The 21411-nt window shown below is 41.8% G+C and overlaps 1 protein-coding gene across 2 annotated transcripts in view; it reads left to right on the top strand.

The window, feature by feature from the left end:
* Positions 1 to 21411, top strand: part of LOXHD1 (lipoxygenase homology PLAT domains 1) — a 193689-nt gene that overhangs the window by 45798 nt on the left and 126480 nt on the right. For both annotated transcript variants that reach the window (XM_043889514.1, XM_043889513.1), the window contains exons 7-9: positions 9075 to 9198; positions 12456 to 12706; positions 21267 to 21402. In XM_043889514.1, the coding sequence (XP_043745449.1) occupies positions 9075 to 9198; positions 12456 to 12706; positions 21267 to 21402 (511 nt within the window). The remainder of the gene's footprint in view (positions 1 to 9074; positions 9199 to 12455; positions 12707 to 21266; positions 21403 to 21411) is intronic.

The raw sequence follows: 21411 nt of genomic DNA, 5'->3' as shown, positions 1-21411 counted from the left end.
AAAAAATGGATGTGTGACGTATTTTGAAAAATATTTTGAAAAGGTCTTACTGCTTAAAAACATAACACTCTTGGATTTATAATAATCTGACTACTGAGAATGAGGCTGTCTGAATAGTTGAGGTTTTGTTACTCCTTAATTTCGTATACCATGCTGTGGCAGTTAGGAATGTGCTTGGCTGCAAAGATCAGAAATTGAGGTGCAATCAAGGGCTTATTTTTCTCATCTCACGTGAAATCCAGATGTGGCCAGCTCAGGGCTGGTGCAGCAGCTTTCTGAGACCTGCTCTCTCGCTGGGTCACCATCCTCAGCACAGTGGCTTTCATTCTCCAACTTGTCTCACGATCACATGTTGGCTGTTGAACCTCTAGGCATCTTATCTGTGTTCCAGGCAGGAAAAAAAGAGAAGACCAAAGGGGAAGGACTTTTTTTTGGTGGCATGCCTTGCCTTATTTTGAGAGAAACATAACCCTGTTTGGAACCTCTGCATGTGTCATGGGCGACCCTAACTGTACTGGAAATTGGGACTTCAAGTAGGTTTTCCAGCCGTTATGGCAGAAGTAGGCTAAGAAGGTGATTGGAAAGGGTGTTGAGTAAGAATCCTTGCGTGTCTGCCACATGTCTCTCCATAACTAGCCTGAAATTTCCTTGAGGGCACCTCCCCAGCTCTTGGCATGGGACAGGGTGCTGAATCAGCAAAGCAAGGAATGGCCAAGTTTCTTTTGGAAAGAGGGGGCTTCCTGGCTGTAAGAGCAGCCAGCCTGATGCTGAATAGGGTTCCCGCAGGTTAAGTGGAGCTGCTGCTTGGATTGGAGAAGAAAGGGGGCAGGAATCCAGAACCTAGAGAGCCAATGTCCAGGCAGAAGTGTGTCCTCAGCACAGAGGAGGCAGTGTGCTTTATGACCTCAGCCAGAATGGGGCACAGAGAGATACCTTGATGAGTCCCTTCATCCTGGGAAAGAAGATTGTCAAAGTGAAAACGCAGGAGTAGCTGAGGGAGCTGCAAAGTGCACCCAAGGGCCTGAGGGTGACCTTGACATAGTCGTTCAGCTGTACCTCGTGAGGTCAGGTTCCTCCTTGGTCACCTGGACCCTAATCCCTTGTGCTTTCCTTTGAAACATGTCCTTTTGTCATCTTCATGCTCAAAGGAAAGGGCAGCACAACAACGTGTGAGATACAGGGTAAGAACACTTTTCCTTTCAAACGCTGAAAATCTTGTTCCATTACCTTTTGAAATTCGATATGGAAGTCGCACAGACTTTTGTTTCTTTCTGGACAGCCTCTTTTGTGGGGTGTTTGTTTCAGCTAGGATGCTTGTAGGATTTTTTCTTTTTATTTATAATTTAAAATTCTTGCCAGATAATGTCTAGGAGTAAGGTCTTTGTTAGTTCATTCATCTCCCCCCACCCCCTCTCCCTTCCCTTCCCTTCCTTCCCTCCTTCCTTTGTTTTTAAAAGATAAGTGAAGTCTCTCAGTTGTGTCCGACTCTTTGGGATCCCATGGACTATAGCCTGCCAGGCTCCTCTGTCCATGGCATGTCCCAGGCAAGAATATTGGAGTGGGTTGCCATTTCCTTCTCCAGGGGATCTTCCTGACCCAGGGATCGAACTTGGGTCTCCCGCATTGCAGGCAGACTCTTTATTGTCTGAGGCACCAGGGAATCCTTTTTAACTTCTCTATAACGTAAGTCTTTTATATGATGCCTAGGATATTTTTTGTTTGTTTGTTTACAGCTCAGAAAAGAGATCTAGTAAATATACTAAGAGGTCAGAAAATATACTAGATTCTTTCTTGGCTGGCTTTATTCTGATCTCTTCTTCAGGAAACAATTATCCATTTACTGGATCTCCACTCTCTGTTTTCAAAAGCTCTCAGCTTCCCTTTTATTCTTTCATCTCTATTTTCTTTGCATTCCATAAGAACTTGTCAAATTCCCTCCCACCTATTATTGACTTGCTTTTTCATACCACCAGTTCCATTTCTTTCTCCTATTAATATGCATTTTAGTTTTGAATATTTCTTCAAATTATTTTTTCTTCTCACAAAAGTAATATATATATTCATTGTTAAAAGTTTAGGAAATACAAATAAGCAAAAATGAAATAATCTGAACCACCATAATTTCACCACCCAAAGGTAACCAATGTTAATGTTTTCATACCTATCCTCCAGGCATTTTTCTGTGAACTAATACACATATGTCATTTAAAATAATGGGGTCATAATAAGCACAATGTCTTACAAACTGCTTTGTCTTCATTTTCAAGTGTAATATACATACTTCCTCATGCTATTTAAATAGAATAATATTGATATTTCACAATGCAGTTTTTAATGACTATAATACTTCACTACCCAGATATACCATGAAATATTAAACCAATTCCTGTTTGTTGAACATTTCAATCTTTTCCCTCAAACTTATTGAGGAAATAAACTGTGCTATGACAGACATTCTCATAGCTTATCTGCACACACATTTATGATTACTTCCTACAAATAATTCCTAGGAAATACTTAAAGGTCATGCAGAATTGTAAGAGCACTGATGAATTTGCGGCTACGCAGTTTTGCTTTCCTTGATATGTTTCCTCATGTGATCTGGTTCTCTTTTCATATCATCTTACTGCCTTTTTGCTGCAGCCCCTCCTATCCTTAAAGATGTTCACTCCTATTTAATAAAGACTGTATTTTGTTGTATTCTATTAAGCAAATCAGTTTCTTGTAGGGCTTCCCTGGTGGCTTAGATGGTAATGAATCCGCCTGCAATGCAGGAGACCTGAGTTTGATCCCTGGGTTGGGAAGATCCCCTGGAGGAGGGCATGGCAACCCACTCCAGTATTCTTGACTGGAGAATCCCTGTGGACGGAAGATCCTGGTGGGTTACAGTCCACAGGGTCACACAGAGTCAGACACAACTGAGCAATTAAGCACAGTTTCTTGTCTTCTTTTTCTGTATCCTTTATCCTTTATTATACTTTATACTTTTTTTGTATTCTTTATCCTTTATTCAGTCTTTTCCAGATTCCCGCTCTTCTTTTCATTCTTCAGAACGATTTTTCCTTCTTCCCACTCTCCTTCCTTCCTTTGCTTCTTTTTCTCTTCTTTCTGTTTGCTCCTCAGACACTGTTTTAAACCAGAAGCCAAGCAGGCTACTTTCAGTGTGAGGTAGGTTATTCTCTTTGGGGCCAGTATTATGTGTAGGGGTGAGTTCAGGGCCTGGCAGGCAGGTCCTCAAGGGAAGTGTGCCTCCAAATGTTCACTGGCTTCTGAAGAGCTCCTAACAGTCTGTTCCTTTAACTTAAGCCAAACCGAAATACTCCTTGGGAATAAGACATAAAAATAAGTCTAGTATTTTGTAGGTCGGAACACCTGGATTTACTAGGTATTTTCTTGAAGGAGGAATTCTGGTGAGGAAGGAAGAAGAGGATTTTAGGTCCCAGGCAGAGTGAGTGCAACCTGAAAATCAGAGGCTACCTCTCATCACTGTGACTACACAGTGCGTAGCCAGCCCTAGCCTCCTGCCTCCCCATGGAGACTGGGTCTCCACACTGCCCTTCCTCACCTCACCTCCACAGAGACACCAGTTAAAGTGCCGTGAGATTGCCATCATCTCCACATTCGACAACTGTACAGCAAGTGCTCCCATTCTAGAAGTGGCCTGGTTGATTGCCTTGGACATCACGTGACAACTGCTCCTTTGGTATTTCTGTGTAGGGGCTTGGAGGGATAAATCTGACAGCCTTCATAGGTCGCCTCCCTCCTCTTCTTCGTTAGTCAGTTGTCCACGTGTGCTCCTCATCCCCCCGTTCTTCATTCCTTCCCTGAGGCTGGCATCTCCCTCCCACAGGCTTTGAACATGGCTTGGGTCCCCACGTCTGCTTAGTCCAACAGTTGTGATTAATTCAGATGATCAGTTCAGCTCAACCACCAGCTCCAAAGAACAAGAGTCACAAGATGGAACATCACACTGCCAGTGGGCGTTGCCTTTGGCCCATCTGCTTCGGGAGAGGATTTGCCCAAGGTCCTGTAGCTCTTTGGGACAGGGGTGGGACCTGTTCCCAGTCCTCTGGACTCCAAGTCTGGATTCTCTCCACTGGCCATGCATTAGAAAATCCAGAATTGGGTAGGTCCCCTGCCACATGCCTTAGGGAGCTTAAGTTCAACCAGTACCACTGACTCTGACAGGAAGCGGAGACAGAGACTCATGGAGCAGATTTCAGGGACCTCAAGGAACTCAATGTGGCCTCATGTCACCAATTTATACTTGACATTCAACAAACATTTACTGAGTGACTATTACATCCTAGGCCCTATGTTATGAATGACTGTTACAATGGACATGGTTCTGCCTCTAAAAGAGATAAGACAAGTTCCTGAATACTTACAGTAAGGTAGGTTATTTACTGTAAAGCAGGTTACTTACTGAAACCTTATATCCCAAAACTTTAGGGAAAGTCCAGCTTTCAGTGAATGAACATTCTGTCCTAAGGGTCCTACAAGTGTTGATCAATCCAAATGTCCTGGTTTATAAATCAGAAAACAGAATCACCCCAACTTTAATACAAAGCTGGATGAGGCAAGCATCTTTCATGAGGTGCAAACAAATGTTGGGGTGAGTAGCGCCTGACTGGGCGTCAGAGGAGGCTCCAGGGAGGGTCTGTTGGATCTGGGCCATGAACACGGGCAGGGCTTTGCCAGGGAGGGCAGGGAGGAGGAGGACAGATGAGGGGCAGTTGGAAGGTGGCCCCGGAATACTGAACAACTCAGGGCCAGGGCACAGGGCTCAGAGAACTGAAGCACGTCAGGGGGTAACTGAGGGCAGGACCACTGCAGGCATGATCAGAAGAAGCCACTGAAAGTCTTTATTGAATGAGGCAGCCTGAGGCAGTAATGAAGGAATGGGTACGTGGACGGGCTCAGAAGAGAGGAATGAAATGTAGAGGAAGGGGTCAGAGCGTTGGAGGTGATGCCACTCAAATGCTGTTGCCTGCAGTTACTCGCGTTGGTGGTATGTTACCTAGCAATTGGCACAGTACTGCAGTGTGATGAGTGAGGCATAGGGCGCAGGGGGCAGCAGGAGGCCACCAACCCCTCTTCCTTTGCTGAACTTCAATTTCTCTCGTAGACCATTCCCTCTTTCTTCCGTGAGCCCAGGTCTCCCTTACTAACCCCTGGAAGCTGAGATTTATTTCCAAGTGGGTTCATAAGCTCCAAAGTCTTCATCTTTTTTTTTCTCTCCTGTGCTAAAACTTACCTGTCCCTTGCCCTATGATCTAAGAGTTAGAGATGTAAACCACAGTTCAATAGTGGATCTTAGGGAGTGCTCTGGTGGCCCAGTGGTTAAGAATCTGCCTTGTAATGGAGAGGATGCAGGTTTGACCCCTGTTTGGGGAACAAAGATCCCATATACCATGGGGCAACTAGCCCACGTGCTCCAGAGCCCCCATGCCACGACTAGAGAGTCCATGTGTGGAAATGAAGATCTCAAGTGCTGCAGCTAAGACCCAGTGCAAACAAAAAGAAAAAATAATGGTTCTTGGAATGTGGCATGGCTGCTTATGAGTCAAGCAAGTCACCTTGACTGGATAACAGATGTGCATTTTCAAACAGAAAATTGGAAACACGGGTAGGTCTTATGTTCATTTCCTGCTCCATGACTGGTGCAGAGAGGGAGCATTGTGGATCACCCAGACTGTCTGCATCTCAGGCACCTTGGCATGTGGGCAGGAGGAAGAAGACCCTTCAGTCTCCCTGGATTGCCCTGCGTGTGGAGGTTTCATCTCTTCTGCCCAAAACAGGCCTCTTCTCCAACCAGGCTATGTCAGGTTGGTGGATGTTATTCCCACGTCAAGGAGGAGGGCTGCTCTGGGTCATGGTTGACTCTCTACATCCACCTACAACGTACTGACTCTAAGACCAGCTCCATGTGCTTGCACTGAGATGTCTAACCCAGGCCGGAGGAAATCAGGCCCCTAGGCTCTGGGTTGTGTAGGGGTGTCTGTGAACAGTCTGGAAAGATCCAGAAAGAAAGAAACCCTTCTTGTCAGCTTCATCTTTGGCGCCCCATTTTTTGTGGGTGGTTTATCCTCTTTGCTTCCTTTGTGGCTCAGATGGTAAAGAATCTGTCTGCAATGTGGGAGACCCAGGTTCGATCCTGGGGTTGAGAAGATGCCCTGGAAAAGGGAATGGCAATCCACTCCAGTATTCTTGCCTAGAAAATTCCATGGACAGAGGAGCCTGATGGGCTACAGTTCAAGGGATCACAAAGAGTCAGTTACAACTGAGTGACTACGCTTGCAGGCTTTCACGTTTTTATCCTTTGTGGGGCTTCCCAGGTCATGCTAGTGGTAAAGAACGTGCCTGCTAATGCAGGAGACATAAGAGACATGGGTTCAAACCCTGGGTTGGGAAGATCCCCTGGAGGGGGGCATGGCAACCCACCCCAGTATTCTTGCCTGGAGAATCCTATGGACAGAGGAGCCTGGCGGGCTAGGGTCCACAGGGTCACACAGAGTTAGACACGACTGAGGTGACTTAGCACTAACCCCTTTGGGTTTTTGTAATGGGTGGTTTCATTGTAACTTCTTGCAAGACAGAGTGGGCCCCGCCGTGGACAGACCCCTTTCTCTAGCTGCCATCTCGCCTCCCAAGGCTCATGACCCCTGGTTTCCCACTTGCTTCTTGGAAGGTCAGCCCAGCCTGTAGACTTGTCTGCAGGTGGAGAATATTCCTCCAGGAGATAATGGTTCTTGTTTGCCATTAGGTTATTGCTTCTGTCTTTCACACACACTCATGTGTGTGCTTCTTTATCATTCATGGTAAGGTTGCTTCTATCTTTACAGTCTTATTTTACTGTTGTCTCTGCTAAAACAACAGTGGTCTGGAGGGAGCACCACCATTTCATTCTGTTAGCAAAAACCACTCCTGAGCTGTCTTGAATTCTTAAAAGGAACGTTATGGAAACGCAGGCATGTCTGGGCAACTCATGAACTGAAGTGGGAAAGCTGTTTGTTCTTCTCCAGAGAGGCCCTCAGTAATGTCCCTTGAGCAACCAGGCTCATGGGTCCCGGGCCACAGGACCCTTATTAGCAGAGACCAGAACGCCTTTGGGAGAACCGTCAGCCCCATCTCGGGGACAGTCTTCCTGCGGAAGTGCTGGCATCAGCTCCTTCTATATCTCACTTCTCTACTCCTTCCCACCATGCTCACCACTTGCTACCAGATATGTTCCAAAATGTTCTACCCTCTGGGAGCCAGCTTCCTCTAGCCTCATCCTGCAGACTAAATAATTGTCTACATTTTTCAATATATTGTGTTAGCCGAAAAGTTCATGATGGAAAAACCTGAACAAATTTTTTGGTCAACTCAGTATATCTGGAAGTTTTCTAGACCTATCCATAGGCTTTCATCCTTTCTACACCAGTGTTTAAGTCTTGGCAGTTACTCAAACACTCATTCATATGTTGTCTCTTTCCTTTGTGGTTCAGCTGTGCAAGCTAGTTTTACTCTATATAGATGTTCAATGGCAACACATTCTGTTTTTCAGATTAGCTAAGCTTATTAAGCCAGGAATTTCCATCAGACACCAGGTCAGGAGAAGGCCCTTTATTGATGGCATCTCTGTGAACTGCGAGGGTGGCTGTCATTTGCTCTTGGAATCATGGCTGGCACTCCATTCTGTGAACGTTTGAAGACAGAAATGGTCAATCGGTACATCTAGATTTATGAGTAGACTTGACAGCTTATCTGATAAGCTAAGTCCTTTCTTTCTTCACCTTGCTTTTCCAACCTTGTAAAAGTCAGCATGAAGCCAGTTAAGAGGTATAGCCCAGATTCTTGGCTCCCCAATCTCCCCCAACCCCAGTCCTCGGAGATAAAAGCAAAAGCAGAGAAATGCACAGATAGATGAATCGATAGAGTCTAGACTTTCTTCAGTGGCAGAACCTGCTCTGGACAGACCACAGTGGTCATTAAGCATTCACCTCTGTAAGTACAGATACTTGATAAAATCAGCAAGCTCTGAAGGGTGACTCTTACCAACCAAACTTACAAGGCACTGATTTATAAACCTGAGCTTGAATGCCAATTTACTTGGGGAGAGAAGGCTGGTCACTGGCTCAGGCCACTGCCGCCCCCTGGTGGGTAGTATCCTCAGGAGGCCAGTCGTGAGCCCAGAAGTTTCCTGAATGAACACTGGGTTAGAACTAGGTGAGGTGCCCTTAGGTAGGTCAAGACGTGCCCTGTTTCCACATTACAGGTACTTTGATCTTAGGAAGTGAGTTTTTCACTAAAAATCAGCCCTATTCTGTCAGGCAGCCCTGGGAACACTCACCCTGTCTGTCACCAGGTATGTCTACCTTCTCATTATGATGGAAGACTCGACCTGGTTATTGACGATCACAACTGACAATCACAATTACCTTAGAGTGAGTTTTCAGTTGGATGTTTCTGGGACATTTTGAGAGGGCCTCTCAGCATCTTGGTGAGCTTGAGAAGACACATTTATCTCAGCCTTGCTAACCTAGCTCACGTGTGAGTCTCCCCAGGGGCTTCGTGAACGCCCAGTTCCCCTACCGTCACTGTCCGTGGCTGACATTTTCTGACCAGCTCACCAGATCCCAGGATTCAGTGCGCCAGAATCAGGGCTTCTAGCTCCCTTTGCATGGACTCTCCTTCTCAGTAAGAAGGCCAGAATCCCAAGCTTCAACAGGTGAGGAAGATGATGATCTTGGTGCTGTCTGCAAATCCAAGCTTCCAGTTCTGGCTCCCCAGTCTCACTGGGCACCTCCTGCCAAGTTTCTTGCATTGCATTTTTAAATGGTCATCAACAGAAGAGGGAATAAAAGCTCAGTAATTCAAGAAGGAGGTAACTCTCAGTCATGCCCGTGTGACTCTTAGCGCTTTGCAAGGTTTTCCTGACAACAGGTGTGTCCTTGTGATAAGCTCTCCTTGGGCCACTAAGAAGATGAGAACATATCCTTAGAGTTCACTCAAGTGATGGAGGAATGGATTCGGTCACCGCGTGTGACCTCCATGACGTTTAACATTCCCTCTCACTGTCTCTTTCCCAGATTGTCATTGAAGATATTGGGAACAAAAGAAAATATGATTTTCCTCTTAACCGCTGGCTGGCCTTGGATGAAGATGATGGCAAAATCCAGAGGGATATCTTAGTGGGTGGAGCTGAGACCACAGGTAGGACTGAAGAAAGGGGAGGTGCAAATTAGCTAATATTTCACTTTCTGTCTGAGGGTCGGTGTTCTCATCTGTGGACCTAGAGACTTTCAGTCAAGAGGGAAGCAGTTGTGTCTTCAGACAACATTCCTCCTGCCCCTGAAAGTGCTCTCCGCTCCTCTGGGCTGAAGTCTGGGCTCTGCTGACGCCAGAGGAGATGGGGAAGCGCCCTTGAGTAGATGCTGACTTCCCAGGGAGAAGAAATTATCCATAGGATGGAGCCAGGATGTGAACATGTGTCCATTTACCAGGATCTTGACTCACTCTTCCCTCCTCCTACTATGAGTGTTTTCTATAAGTCAGGCTTTCTCTAGGCACCTGACCCATGTCATCTCCTCTAGTCTTCACAGCACCCCTACAGTATGGAACAGTTGTTCCCATTTCACAATAGAGGGAAACTGAGTCACAAGTTAAGGCACCTGTTCAAGGTCACACAGCTGGTAAGTGACAGATCCGGGATTTGGTCTGCTTCCTAAATCTCTGCCTTGTAGCATTGCCATGCACAACTTGAAACTCCCAGCACGGAAGTTCATAGATGTTCCCGAAGATTGATGTTGGTGAATACGCGCAGCTGAGAATGTGCTCTGGGGCAGACCTTCCCATGGCTCCCGCTGCTCACAGGATGGGGCCAAGTTCTGGGGTATCAGGCAAAAATTGCTCCACGGCTGGGCTCCAGTTGACTGTTTCAGCAGCATCTTTCAACACCTTCTCCCACCACTCCTACACACGCTCCCTCTCCCCGCCCCATCTGCCCACCGTCCACTCTGTCCTGCACCTACAACCCTACATCTCATCCACATGCCTTCCCTCTCCCTCCTCTGAGCTGCCGGCCTTCCTCTTTCTCTGCCTCTCTCTTTGGAACATGCTTTCTCCTCAGCCCGTGAGGCCATTTCTCTTCCTTCTTCTCAGATTCCTGCTTCCAGTCACTTCCTCTGAACCCCACCCTCCACCCCTCTAAGTGGGACCATTTCTCCTTCTTTTGCTCCAGACATTTTGAGTAGAACTTGATGGCTACTGTTTAGGAAGCCACATATGCTCCTCTGCTCTAGTGCTTTTCTATTTTTCTTCTTTTCATAAAAATATTTTTATTTGTTTATTGGTTGTGCCTGGTCTTCATTGCTGCTCGGGGGCTGCTCTCAGTTGTGGTACGGGGTCCTCTCACCGTGGTGGCTTTTCTTGTTGCAGGGCATGGGTTCTACAGCGTGTGGGCTTCAGTGGGCCCCTGGCTCTAGAGCACAGGCTCAATAGTTGTGACACTCGGGGTTAGCGGCTCCATGGCACGTGGGGTCTTCTTGGACCAGGGATCCAACCCTTGTCTCCTGCGTTGGCAGGTGGACTCTTTGCCACTGAACCACCAGGGGAACCCTCCAATGTTTTTCAACCTTGGCATTGCGGTGCCTTGTCCTTACCTGACCATTGTTGGGTGTGTCGTAAGTGTATTACTAGAGTTTGCCAATCATTTACTTAAAAACATACACTAGGGTTTCCCAGGTGGGTCAGTGGTAATGAATCCACCTGTCGAGGCAGGAGACATGGGTTCGATCCCTGATCTGGGAAGATCCCACATGCCACGGAGCAACGAAGCCAGAGTGCCACAATTATTGAGTCTGTGCCCTAGAGCCTGGAAACCACAACTACTGAAGCCCACGTGCCCTAGAGCCAGTGCTCCGCAACAAGAGAAGCCGTCGCAATGAGCAGCCCGTGGTCACAACTAGAGAGTAGTCCCCCGCTCAAGGCAACTAGAGAAAAGCCCAGGCAGCAACGAAGACCCAGCACAACCAAGAGTAAAAACAAATAAATAAAAAATCACTGAGTTTTATGCTTGAAGTGGGCATGCATAAAATATACCGCAATAAAGTTGTTAAAAAAAACATCCATGAGAGTAGATTTAACATGTCCCCTTTACCTGTGTTACTATTACTTGCTTGCAGTGGCAGAGGAGGAGGAGACTGGGATGAGTCAGACACTGGGATTGCTCACAGCCTAGGCCATGGCAGTCTGTCTAGAGTGAGAACCTCTCTGGCCACACGTTGTAAAGCTGGAGGCCCACTCTTTGAGGGTGGTAGCTATTCCTTTTTATCGTCACATTCTCCCAAGGCCTATTATATAGTAAGCATTCAGTAAATGTTTGTTGAGCAAGGGAAGGTGCAAATGTATGAATGAATAATGAGCTATCTTCCCAGAGATGTTTTATTTCTCTGAGACGAGGAGATGAAGTTAGGATGAAAGGGAGGTGGAGGACTAGCAAGGTTCAAAGTACCACTTAGACTCCTGGACAGAGTGAAAAAAATGCAGACCCAACCTTAACAGAATTTCCTGTAGTTTCCTGTTCAAATGTTTGTCTTTGGTGTTCTCCTTTACCCTCTCTCATCTCGAGTTTAATCCCCCTTGCTGAGTCTTCTCCAGAACTCTGTGTCCTCACATTGCCTCTGACCAAACCCCAAATGGCCCAGGTCCCTCCTCAGTCTTCTGACATCGCACCAAGAAGGCCATCGGTGCCCTCTATTAGAGTTATACTTTTAAGTTATGAGCAAAAGAGCAAGCTCCATGAGTCAGAGAGCCCCGAATATAAATCTCTATTAATCGAGTTGACTATTATAATTAAATGAGACATAATAGAATTCATCCGGCAGCTATTAATAATATGCACATGGTAATTAGCATTCATAATAAGCACTATTCTGAGCCAACCCAAGCTCTTCCTTCTCTTTGTTAGTTTCCTATAATCATGCCTGACAGCTTCCTATAACCTGCAGTTTGTTCCTAAAGTCAGAGGCCCTGGCACACCCCAACTCTGAAAAAGATAAAGTGAAGGGCCTGAATTCCAGCAACAACCCAATGAGCAGGAAATGTTTCCTCCCCTACAGCTTCCAGAAAGGACAATTGATGTTACTCAAATTTTAAAATTATAAAAATAATAATCAAGTTCAGATAAATAAAGGCCTATATCAGCAACAGTAATGAAAATATAATTCTTTCACATTCTTTGGACAGAATTTTTTGTTTGGACATAAGGTTTAACCCAATAAAAAATTATGATTCTTCAAAAAAAAAAAAAAGAAAAAGATAAAGTGAGGTGGAGAGGGCACTGGATGTCATCCAGAGGAGGAGGATTTGGGTGTATGGCAGAGGTATGGCTAGGTGCGGGAGGAGGTGGGTAGGACATCGTTACCAGCCTGCACTGATCCCTCTCCCTCCCCCTGTTGTTTCCATACCAGCCATCTCATACGTTGTCACCGTCTTCACTGGGGATGCCCGGGGGGCCGGGACCAAATCCAAAATCTACTTGGTCATGTATGGGGCCAGAGGGAATAAGAACAGCGGGAAGATCTTCCTGGAGGGCGGTGTGTTTGACCGTGGCCGCACAGATATCTTCAACATTGAGTTGGCTGTCCTCCTCAGCCCCCTGAGCCGGGTCTCCATTGGACACGGCAATGTGGGCGTCAACAGAGGCTGGTACTGTGAGAAGGTAAGGGAGACCCTGGCCTGATTCAGACACTCTCTTTACTTTGCAGGCTGTTGTTTTGTTGTTTTAGTCACCAAGACGTGTCTGACTCTTTTGTGACCCCATGGAATGTAGCCCACCAGGCTCCTCTGTCCATGGGGTTTCCCAGGCAAGAATACCGGAGTGGGTGGCCATTTCCTTCTCCAAGGGATCTTCCCAGCCCAGGGATTGAACCAGAGTCTCCTAAATTGGCAGGCAGCTTCTTCACTGCTGACCCTTAACACAGTAAGATGCACTTTACCACTGAGCCACCAGGGAAACCCCTCACTTGCAGCTACAAACTCTACTGTGAATCCTATTTCCTACTGCCTTTGGACGAGTTACAAAACACATGGGAAATCCCTTTCATGGGTCGCTGGGATGGTAACATGACCATCTGATGTCTAGCTGATGGTCGGGAATGGGGGCTGCTCTGTACATGCAACCAGGGACCCGACACAGGGTAAGTGATCCGGGTGTTCAGCTCATGGTTATAGTCTGTCCTGATTCCTGATGCAGTGTTCCACTTTAGTTTTTAAATGGCTCCATAACAAGTATTTTTAAATACATGATTTTAATTGTGGAATACTTATGCTTTAAAGAGTATACATAATAAAAGTAAGATATAGAGAATGATTTAAAAGCTCAAATGTTAATTTTGCCTACCACTTAACTTAAAAGAACATTTCCAATGCTTCTGAAACTCCTCTGTGTCTTTCCCCAATCATATAATTCTCTCTCTCTCAAAGAACATATACTACTAAGAACTTTGTCTAGGTGTATATTGTTGGTTACTGGCAGTTTTCACTCAACATTATGCTTTAGAGATCATCTGAATTGACAGCAGAAGCTGTAGACCATCCTTTTCCCATCTACTCCACTGCATGATTCGATTTCAACTTATTTGTCTTTTCTTCTACTGATGGACATTTTGGGGTTGTTTCTTGATTTTTGCTACTATAAACAATACTTCCATGAAATTGTTGTATGTACATCTTTGTACAAATATGCAGGAGTTTCTCAGGATGGAAGTTCTAGGCTGTAAGGTAAGTGAATCTTCAGTTCTGAAGCTTAATTGTTTCCGAAGAATTCCAGTTTGTTTTCCAAAGTAGTTGCACCATTTTATTCTATCAGCCATTTATATGACACATTTTGTTCCAGACATCCTTGTCAATGCTAGATATTGCCTGAATTTTAAATTTACACCATTTAGGGTGTATAAACTGGTCTTCATGTGGTTTTAATTTTTATTTTCATGATTACTACTGAAGTTGAACATCTCTTCATTTCTTTACTGTCCATTCATATTTTTTTAATGGAAAATGCCTGTTCATGTCTTTTGCTGATTTTTCTGTTGAGTAATCTATTGCTGGATTTATTTTTAGGAGTTCTTTATTAAATCCAGATAGTAATTCTTTATTGATAGTATTGTTGTTGTTGTTCAGTCACCAAGTCATGTCCAGCTCTCTGTGACCCCATGAACTGCAGCATACCAGAATTCCCTGTCCTTCACTATCTTCCTGAGCTTGCTCAAACTCATGTCCATTGAGTCAGTGATGCTATCCAACCATCTTATCCTCTGTTGCCTCCTTCTTCTCTTCCCCTCAATCTTTCCCAGCATCAGTGTCTTTTCCAATGAATCAACTCTTCACATCAGGTGGCCAAAGTACTGAAGCTTCAGCTTCAGCATCAGTCCTTCCAATGAATATTCAGGGTTGATTTCCTTAAGGATTGACTGGTTTGATCTCCTTGCTGTCCAATGGACTCCCAAGAGTCTTCTCCAGCACCACATTTTGAAATCATCAATTCTTTGGTGCTCAGCTTTCTTTATGGTTCAACTCTCACATCTGTATATAACTACTGGGAAAACCACACCTTTCACTCTGTGGACTTTTGTTGGTAGATTGATGTCTCTGTTTTTTACTACACTGTCTAGGTTTGTCATAGCTTTTCTTCCAAGGAGCAAATGTCTTTTAATTTCATGGCTGCACTTGCCATCTGCAGTGATTTTGGAGCCCAAGCAAATAAAATCTGTCACTGTTTCCACTTTCTCACCTTCTATTTGCCATAAAGTGATGGGACTGGATGCCAAGATCTTTGTTTTTTTAATGTGGGATTAAGCCAGCTTTTTCACTCTTCTCTTTCACCCTCATCAAGAGGCTCTTTAGTTCCTCTTCGCTTTCTGCCTTTAGGGTGGTGTCATCTGCGTATCTGAGGTTATTGATATTTCTTCCAGCAATCTTGATTCCAGCTTGTGCTTCATCCAGTCTGACATTTCACATGATGTACTCTGCATATAAGTTAAATAAGCAGGGTGACAATATACAGCCTTGACATACTCCTTTCCCAATTTGGAACCAGTCTGCTGTTCCATGTCCAGTACTAACTGTTGTTTCTTGTCCTGAATACAGGTTTCTCAGGAGGCAGGTAAGGTGGTCTAGTATTGATAGTATTGTTGATAGTATATGTTCAAATATCTTTTTGTAGTTTGCCATGTTTTTTGAAGGAGAGGAGATTTAAATTAAAAGTAATCTGTCTTATCTTTTCCTTTATGGTTAATGCATTTTGAAAGAAATTTTACTTCTCCTAAAGTTCTAAAGACATTTTCCTACATCCTCTTCTAAAATTTGTAGAGTTTGGTTTTCTTGTTTATATGTTTACATCTTTAATATATCAGGCATTGGTATTTGAATGAGTGGGGATCCAACTTTCTCTTTTTCTATATAGATATTTAAATGCCCCACCAACATTTATTGAAGGACTTCAAGAATCACTTGGAATTATTTTTAAAAATAGAATCTTGGGCTCAAACCCAAACCTACTGAGTCAGAATTTCCAGGTAATCTGGGTATTTATACATGCTTTAGGTAATTGTTATCATTAAAGAAGTCTAGGAAGCCCTGGATAACTAAATAATAATCCTTTCCCCACTATTCTGAAAGAGCAACTGTCACATGTCAAATTCCCCAAATGTATGATTTGTTCTGAGCTTTCTAGGCTGTTCCATTTATTGATTTAGTTTATTCCTGCACTAATGCATTACTCACTATCTTCACTTTACACCTTTACGCTAAGTCTTGGTATCTGCTAGGGAAAATTTGCCCACTTTATTCTTCTTTCTCAGGTATATATTGACCTATCCATGAACCTTTATCTTCCATAATTTTAGAATTTTTTTTGCCAAGTTCCATGAAGAACTGTTGAATAGAATGCAACTGGGTCTGTAGACTTATTTGGAAGAACTGACATTGTTACTTTACTAACTTTTCCTACTTATGATCATATAGTACCCCTTAAAATTTAGGTCTTTAATAATTCTCAGCGTAGTTTTATATTTTTCTTAATAAAGGTCTTGTGTGTCTTTGTAAATATATTCATAGAGACATTTGTTGCTATTGTAAGTGATATCTCTTTAAAAACTGCTTATATTTTTTTTTGCTGGGGTAGACAGATATAGAAGTACTTTTGTATATTAAGTTTATATATAGTTATCTTGCTAAACTCTGTTATTAAGACTGATCATTTGTCTATAGTTTTATCGTTAAGAGTTTTTATTCTGAGTTGGTGTTAAACTTTATCTACTGCTTTTTATGTACTTAATTAGATTGTCAAATGGTTTTTCTTTTTTATTTATTATGGTGAATTACCAGTTCTTATGGTAGACCAACTCTGAATTTCTATAAGCCAAACTTGGTCATAATGAATTTTAATTTTACGTTTCTGAAATTGATTATCCAACATTTTATATAGAATGTATTATGTATTAATGTCCATGAGTGACATTAGCCCTTGATTTTCCTTTCTCGTACAGTCCTTGTGAGGTAAGATCTTAGAATAAAATGAGAAGCATTTTTTTCTCCTGAAAGAAGGTATAAAAAAATCCAGTGATCTGGTCAAGATAGTGTGGGATTGTGTGTGCACACCTGTGAGAGAGAGAGAATAATTACTGATTTAAAAAAAGAAAGTTGTGTTTTTGTTTTCTTAGTTATAAAATTGGGGCTTCTGCAGTGGCTTAGTGGTAAAAGAACCTGTCTGCAATGCAGGAGATATATGAGTCACAAGTTCGATCCCGGGTTGGGAAGATCCCCTCAAGGAGGAAATGACAACCCACTCCAGTGTTCTTGCTGGGAAAAATCTCGTGGACAGAGAAGCCTGGCTGTTATAGAATTATTCAAGTTTTCCATTTTCTGTTGAATCTGAATGAGCTATATTTTTCTTGGAATGCGTGTATTTGTAGACTTCAAATGTCCTGATATAAAGTCATGTACAGTATTCTCTTACCTTTTAACCTCCACTACATCTGTAATTATAATCTTATTTTCATTCCTAACATCATCTATTCAGATATTCTTGCTTTTTTAAAATATAATTCTCATAAAAGTATATTTAGTCCTTTCATATAACCAACATTTTTCTTTGTTTACATTCTACTATATCTTTATTTTCTATTTTATTGTTCTTTATTAGCTCTTCTAAGTTTCTCTGGGTTTCAGCTGTTGCTATTTTTTAAATAAATTCTTAAATTGTATTCTTAGTTTATTCAATTTCAGCCTTCTTCTTTTCTCATAGTATAAATGTTGATACTATAATTTTCTCTCAAAGTAGTGCTGTACCTGTGCCCCTCATGTTATATTTCTGCTATCATTCAGTTTGATTGTATTGTTTCACTTTAAAATTCAACTTTGTTGAGTTATAACTAGCATAAATAAAAACGCATTATTCTGAACTGTACTGCTCTGAGTTTTGAATACTCTATGAGTACATGAATTCATGTATACTCATGTAACCATTACCAGAATTAATATATGAAATATTTCCATTACCCAACATGTTCCTTGTTCTCCCTCCCAGTCAGTTTCCACAATTCCACCAATCCCATTTCAGTCATTAAAGATTAAATTTGTCTTTTCTAGCATTGTCTCATGTATTAGTACTTCTTTCTTTTTATTGTTAAGTAGTATTCCATTGTAAGGGTATACAACATTTTGTTTATTTATTCAATTATTCATGCATGTTTAGGTCATTTCCAGGTTTTTTGTTGTTGTTGTTATTATGAATAAAGTGCTATGAACATTCACGTCCAAGTCTTTTTATGGGCATGTTTGTAATTTTGTTGGGTAAATACGTAAGAGTGGAATTTCTGTATTCTATGGTAAATATACATTTAACTTACAAAAGTCTTTTAGAGTATTTTCAAAGTGGCTATACAATTTTGTATGCCCACCAGCATTGTATGAAAATCCCAGTTGTTTTATAGCCTCACCATCATTTAGTAATGCCATCTTTAAAATTTTTAGATATTCTTACAGATATTTAATGGAATTTAATTTTGTTTTAATCTACATGCCTCTGATGACCAATTACATTGAACATTATTTTTTCATATGCTTATTGATCATTTGTATATCTTCTTTTCCTTTTACCGCTTTTAAATTTTTTATCTTTTTATTGTTGAATTGTGAGTTCTTTCTGTATTCTTGATACAAGTTCTATGACAGAACTATCTATAGCTATGTATGAATATGTAAATGTAATATATAATTGTGATAAATAATATGTATCTTATATATGATGTTCAACTCTTTGGGATCCCATGGACAGTAGCCTACCGGGCTCCTGTGTCCATGAAATTCTCCAGGCAAGAATACTGGAGTGGGTGGACATTCCCTTCTCCAGGGGATCTTCCCGACCCAGGGATCAAACCTGGGTCTCCTGCATTGAAGCCAGATTCATTATTATCTGAGCCACCAGGGAAGCCCATGATATATATTATATATAAACAATCTCCCAGTATGTGAGTTGCCTTATCATTTTCTTTTTTTTTAATTTATTTTTTAATTGAAGCCAAATTGCTTTATAATGTGTTGGTTTCTGCCATACAACAACACTAATCAGTCATAATTATATATGTGTGTGCTCAGTTGCTCAGTTGTGTCCAACTCTTTGCAACCCTATGGACTGTAACCTGCCAGGTTCCTCTGTCCATGAGATTCTCCAGGCAAGAATCCTGGAGAGGGTTGCCATGCTCTCCTCCAGGGGATCTTCCCAACCCATGGATCAAACCCACATCTCCTGCACTGTAGGCGTATTCTTTACCACTGAGCCACCGGGGAAGACCCAGTTTTATATATATATACCCCCTCTCTTTGGAGCCTCCTTCCCTTCCCCCACTCCCACCCCTCTAGGTCAGGCTGGGCTCCCTGTATTTTACTGCAGCTTCCCACTAGCTAGCTATTTTACATATGGTAGTATATACATGTTTAAGCTACTCTCTCAACTCAACCCACCAGCTCCTTCCCCTGCTGCATCCACAAGTCCATTCTCTACATCTGTGTCTTCATTCCTTCTCTGCAAATAGGTTCATCCGTCCCATTTTCCTAGATTCCATATATATGAGTTAATATACAATACTTGTTTTTTCTCTTTCTGACTTACTTTACTCTGTATGAGAGGCTCAAGTTTCATCCAACTCATCACAACTGACTCAAATTCATTCCTTTTCATGGCTGAGTAACATTTCATTGTATATACGTACCACAGCTTCTTTATCCATTCACCCATTGATGGACATCTAGGTTGCTTCCATGCCCTGGTTATTGTAAATAGTACTGTAGTGAACATTGGGCTACATGTGTCTTTTTTTTCATTATGATTTTCTTATGGTATATGCCCAGTAGTGGGGTTGCTGGGTCATATGGTAGATTTATTCCTAGCTTTTAAAGGAATCTCCATACTGTTCATAATTTGCCTTTTCATTTTCTTAATGTTTTAGAAGAGCAGAAAATTTTAGTATTGATGAAAGTCAATTTATCGATTTTTTCTTCTATAATTTGTGCTTTTTTGGTTCTTCTTTGTCATTCCATTTGAAATTCTTTCATTACCCATTATTTGTTTTGAAATGTAATTTTTAGGTTCCAAATACATATTGCTTTCTATGTTTTTGTTATTTATTTCAATATTGTTTTAATCAGGAAACATTAATGATGCTATTTAAATTTTTGAGATTTACTTTACAATGCATTTCAACCTATGCACATGTTCCAAGAGCTGAATTTAATTTTGATTTTAATTTAATTTTAATTTTAATTTAATTTAATTTTGATTTTTTTTATAAATTCAGTTTGCTACTTTTGTTATTTGAATCTTCTGTCTCCTTAATAGCATTTTGTCTGTTTGATTTATTAACTACTAAGACAGATGTGTTGAAATTTCCAATGTCAATGATAGATACTTAAATTTCTTACTATAGAACTAACAATTTTCGCTGTATATGGTTTGAAGCTACATTATGAAATATAGAGTTATTTTAACCTTCTGGTGAATTGGATCTATGCCACAATCCAATCTGATACTATCTTTTTCATAAATTTAGTCCACTTGTATTTATTATAATGACTGACATGTCCGTTTGTCCTGCTTTTACTTTTCTTCCCTTTTTTTGATAAATTGATTGGTTTCCTTGATAGTGATTTGGAAACTATACACTATTTCTGGTTTTTTAGTGGTTACTATTGAAATTTTAGCATACATACTTACTGTGAAAAGACCTAAATTTAATCACCGTTTCTGTTTCTCTCTTAGACAATTCAAGAATCTCAGAAATTTCTAATGATAATAATCCTGCATCTAGGTTGTATGCTATTTTTGCCTAGTATTTTAGTTCTATTTTAAATTATTTTTAAATCCACACATTATATGTTGTTTTGTAGAGTCATTATTTGCTCAGATTTGCCAGTGTGTTTGCTTGCCAATTCTTCTTGCACTGAAGACCTCTTTTCTGGTGTCAGTTTTCTTCTTCCTGCTAAACTTCCTTTAGAAGTTCCTTTGGTTAAATAAGGTCTATCAGTGGTAAACTCCGTTTTAGTTAATCTGAAAATTACTTTCTTTCATTTTCATTCCTGAAAGAAGTTTTGGAATATAGAACTCTAGACTGAATTCTAATTCCCTTATCCCCTAATATCATCTGGCTTCTGTTAGTCCAGTTGTCATCTGTTTTTTTTCTCTTGATGTTCCTAAGATCCCTGTCTTTGGCATTCTGATGCTTCTCTTCAAAGCATCTAGGTGTGTCTGGGTTAGATAGACTGGCATGTTCTAAACCTATGATTTCAGAATGTGAGTAGAGATGGACAAGGCGTGGGGGAGAAGGTTGAATAAGGATCAAGCCCTGAAGAGGGTAGTTCGTTTTTGTATTAAATTATAGATATTAATTATCTTTTATGTGATTGACTTTTTCCACAAGACAAATGTAGGGTATTATTTTAGTATTCTAGTTGTTTGGTTCAGACTGAGATTTTAGGATGCACATAAGGAAATATGGTGTTCAAAAACAGTGTGTGTATAGAGAAAAATGTTTGATATTTGTGCTAGTAAATTGGAACATGGATGATACCTACTTGGGAAGATTTCCTAGAGGAGGTATTTCTTGATCCAAAATTTAACGAGATAGGCTATATGACCCTAAAGGTGGGGCTAAGGAGGCTGTTGAACGTTGCAAGGAAGTCCCGATCAGGGGACTTGCTGCAGAAGATGTCATCCTCTCCCCCAGGTGGTGATTCTGTGCCCCTTCACTGGCATCCAGCAGACCTTCCCTTGCAGCAACTGGCTGGATGAAAAGAAGGCGGATGGACTGATCGAGAGGCAGCTCTATGAGATGGTGTCTCTCAGGAAGAAGAGACTGAAAAGTAGGTGGA

This window comes from Cervus elaphus, chromosome 27 (assembly GCF_910594005.1).
Source record: "Cervus elaphus chromosome 27, mCerEla1.1, whole genome shotgun sequence".
Classification (NCBI taxonomy): Eukaryota; Metazoa; Chordata; class Mammalia; order Artiodactyla; family Cervidae; genus Cervus; species Cervus elaphus.
The sequence above is the reverse complement of the archived record's forward strand: the minus strand, read 5'-3'. Positions and strand labels throughout refer to the sequence as shown.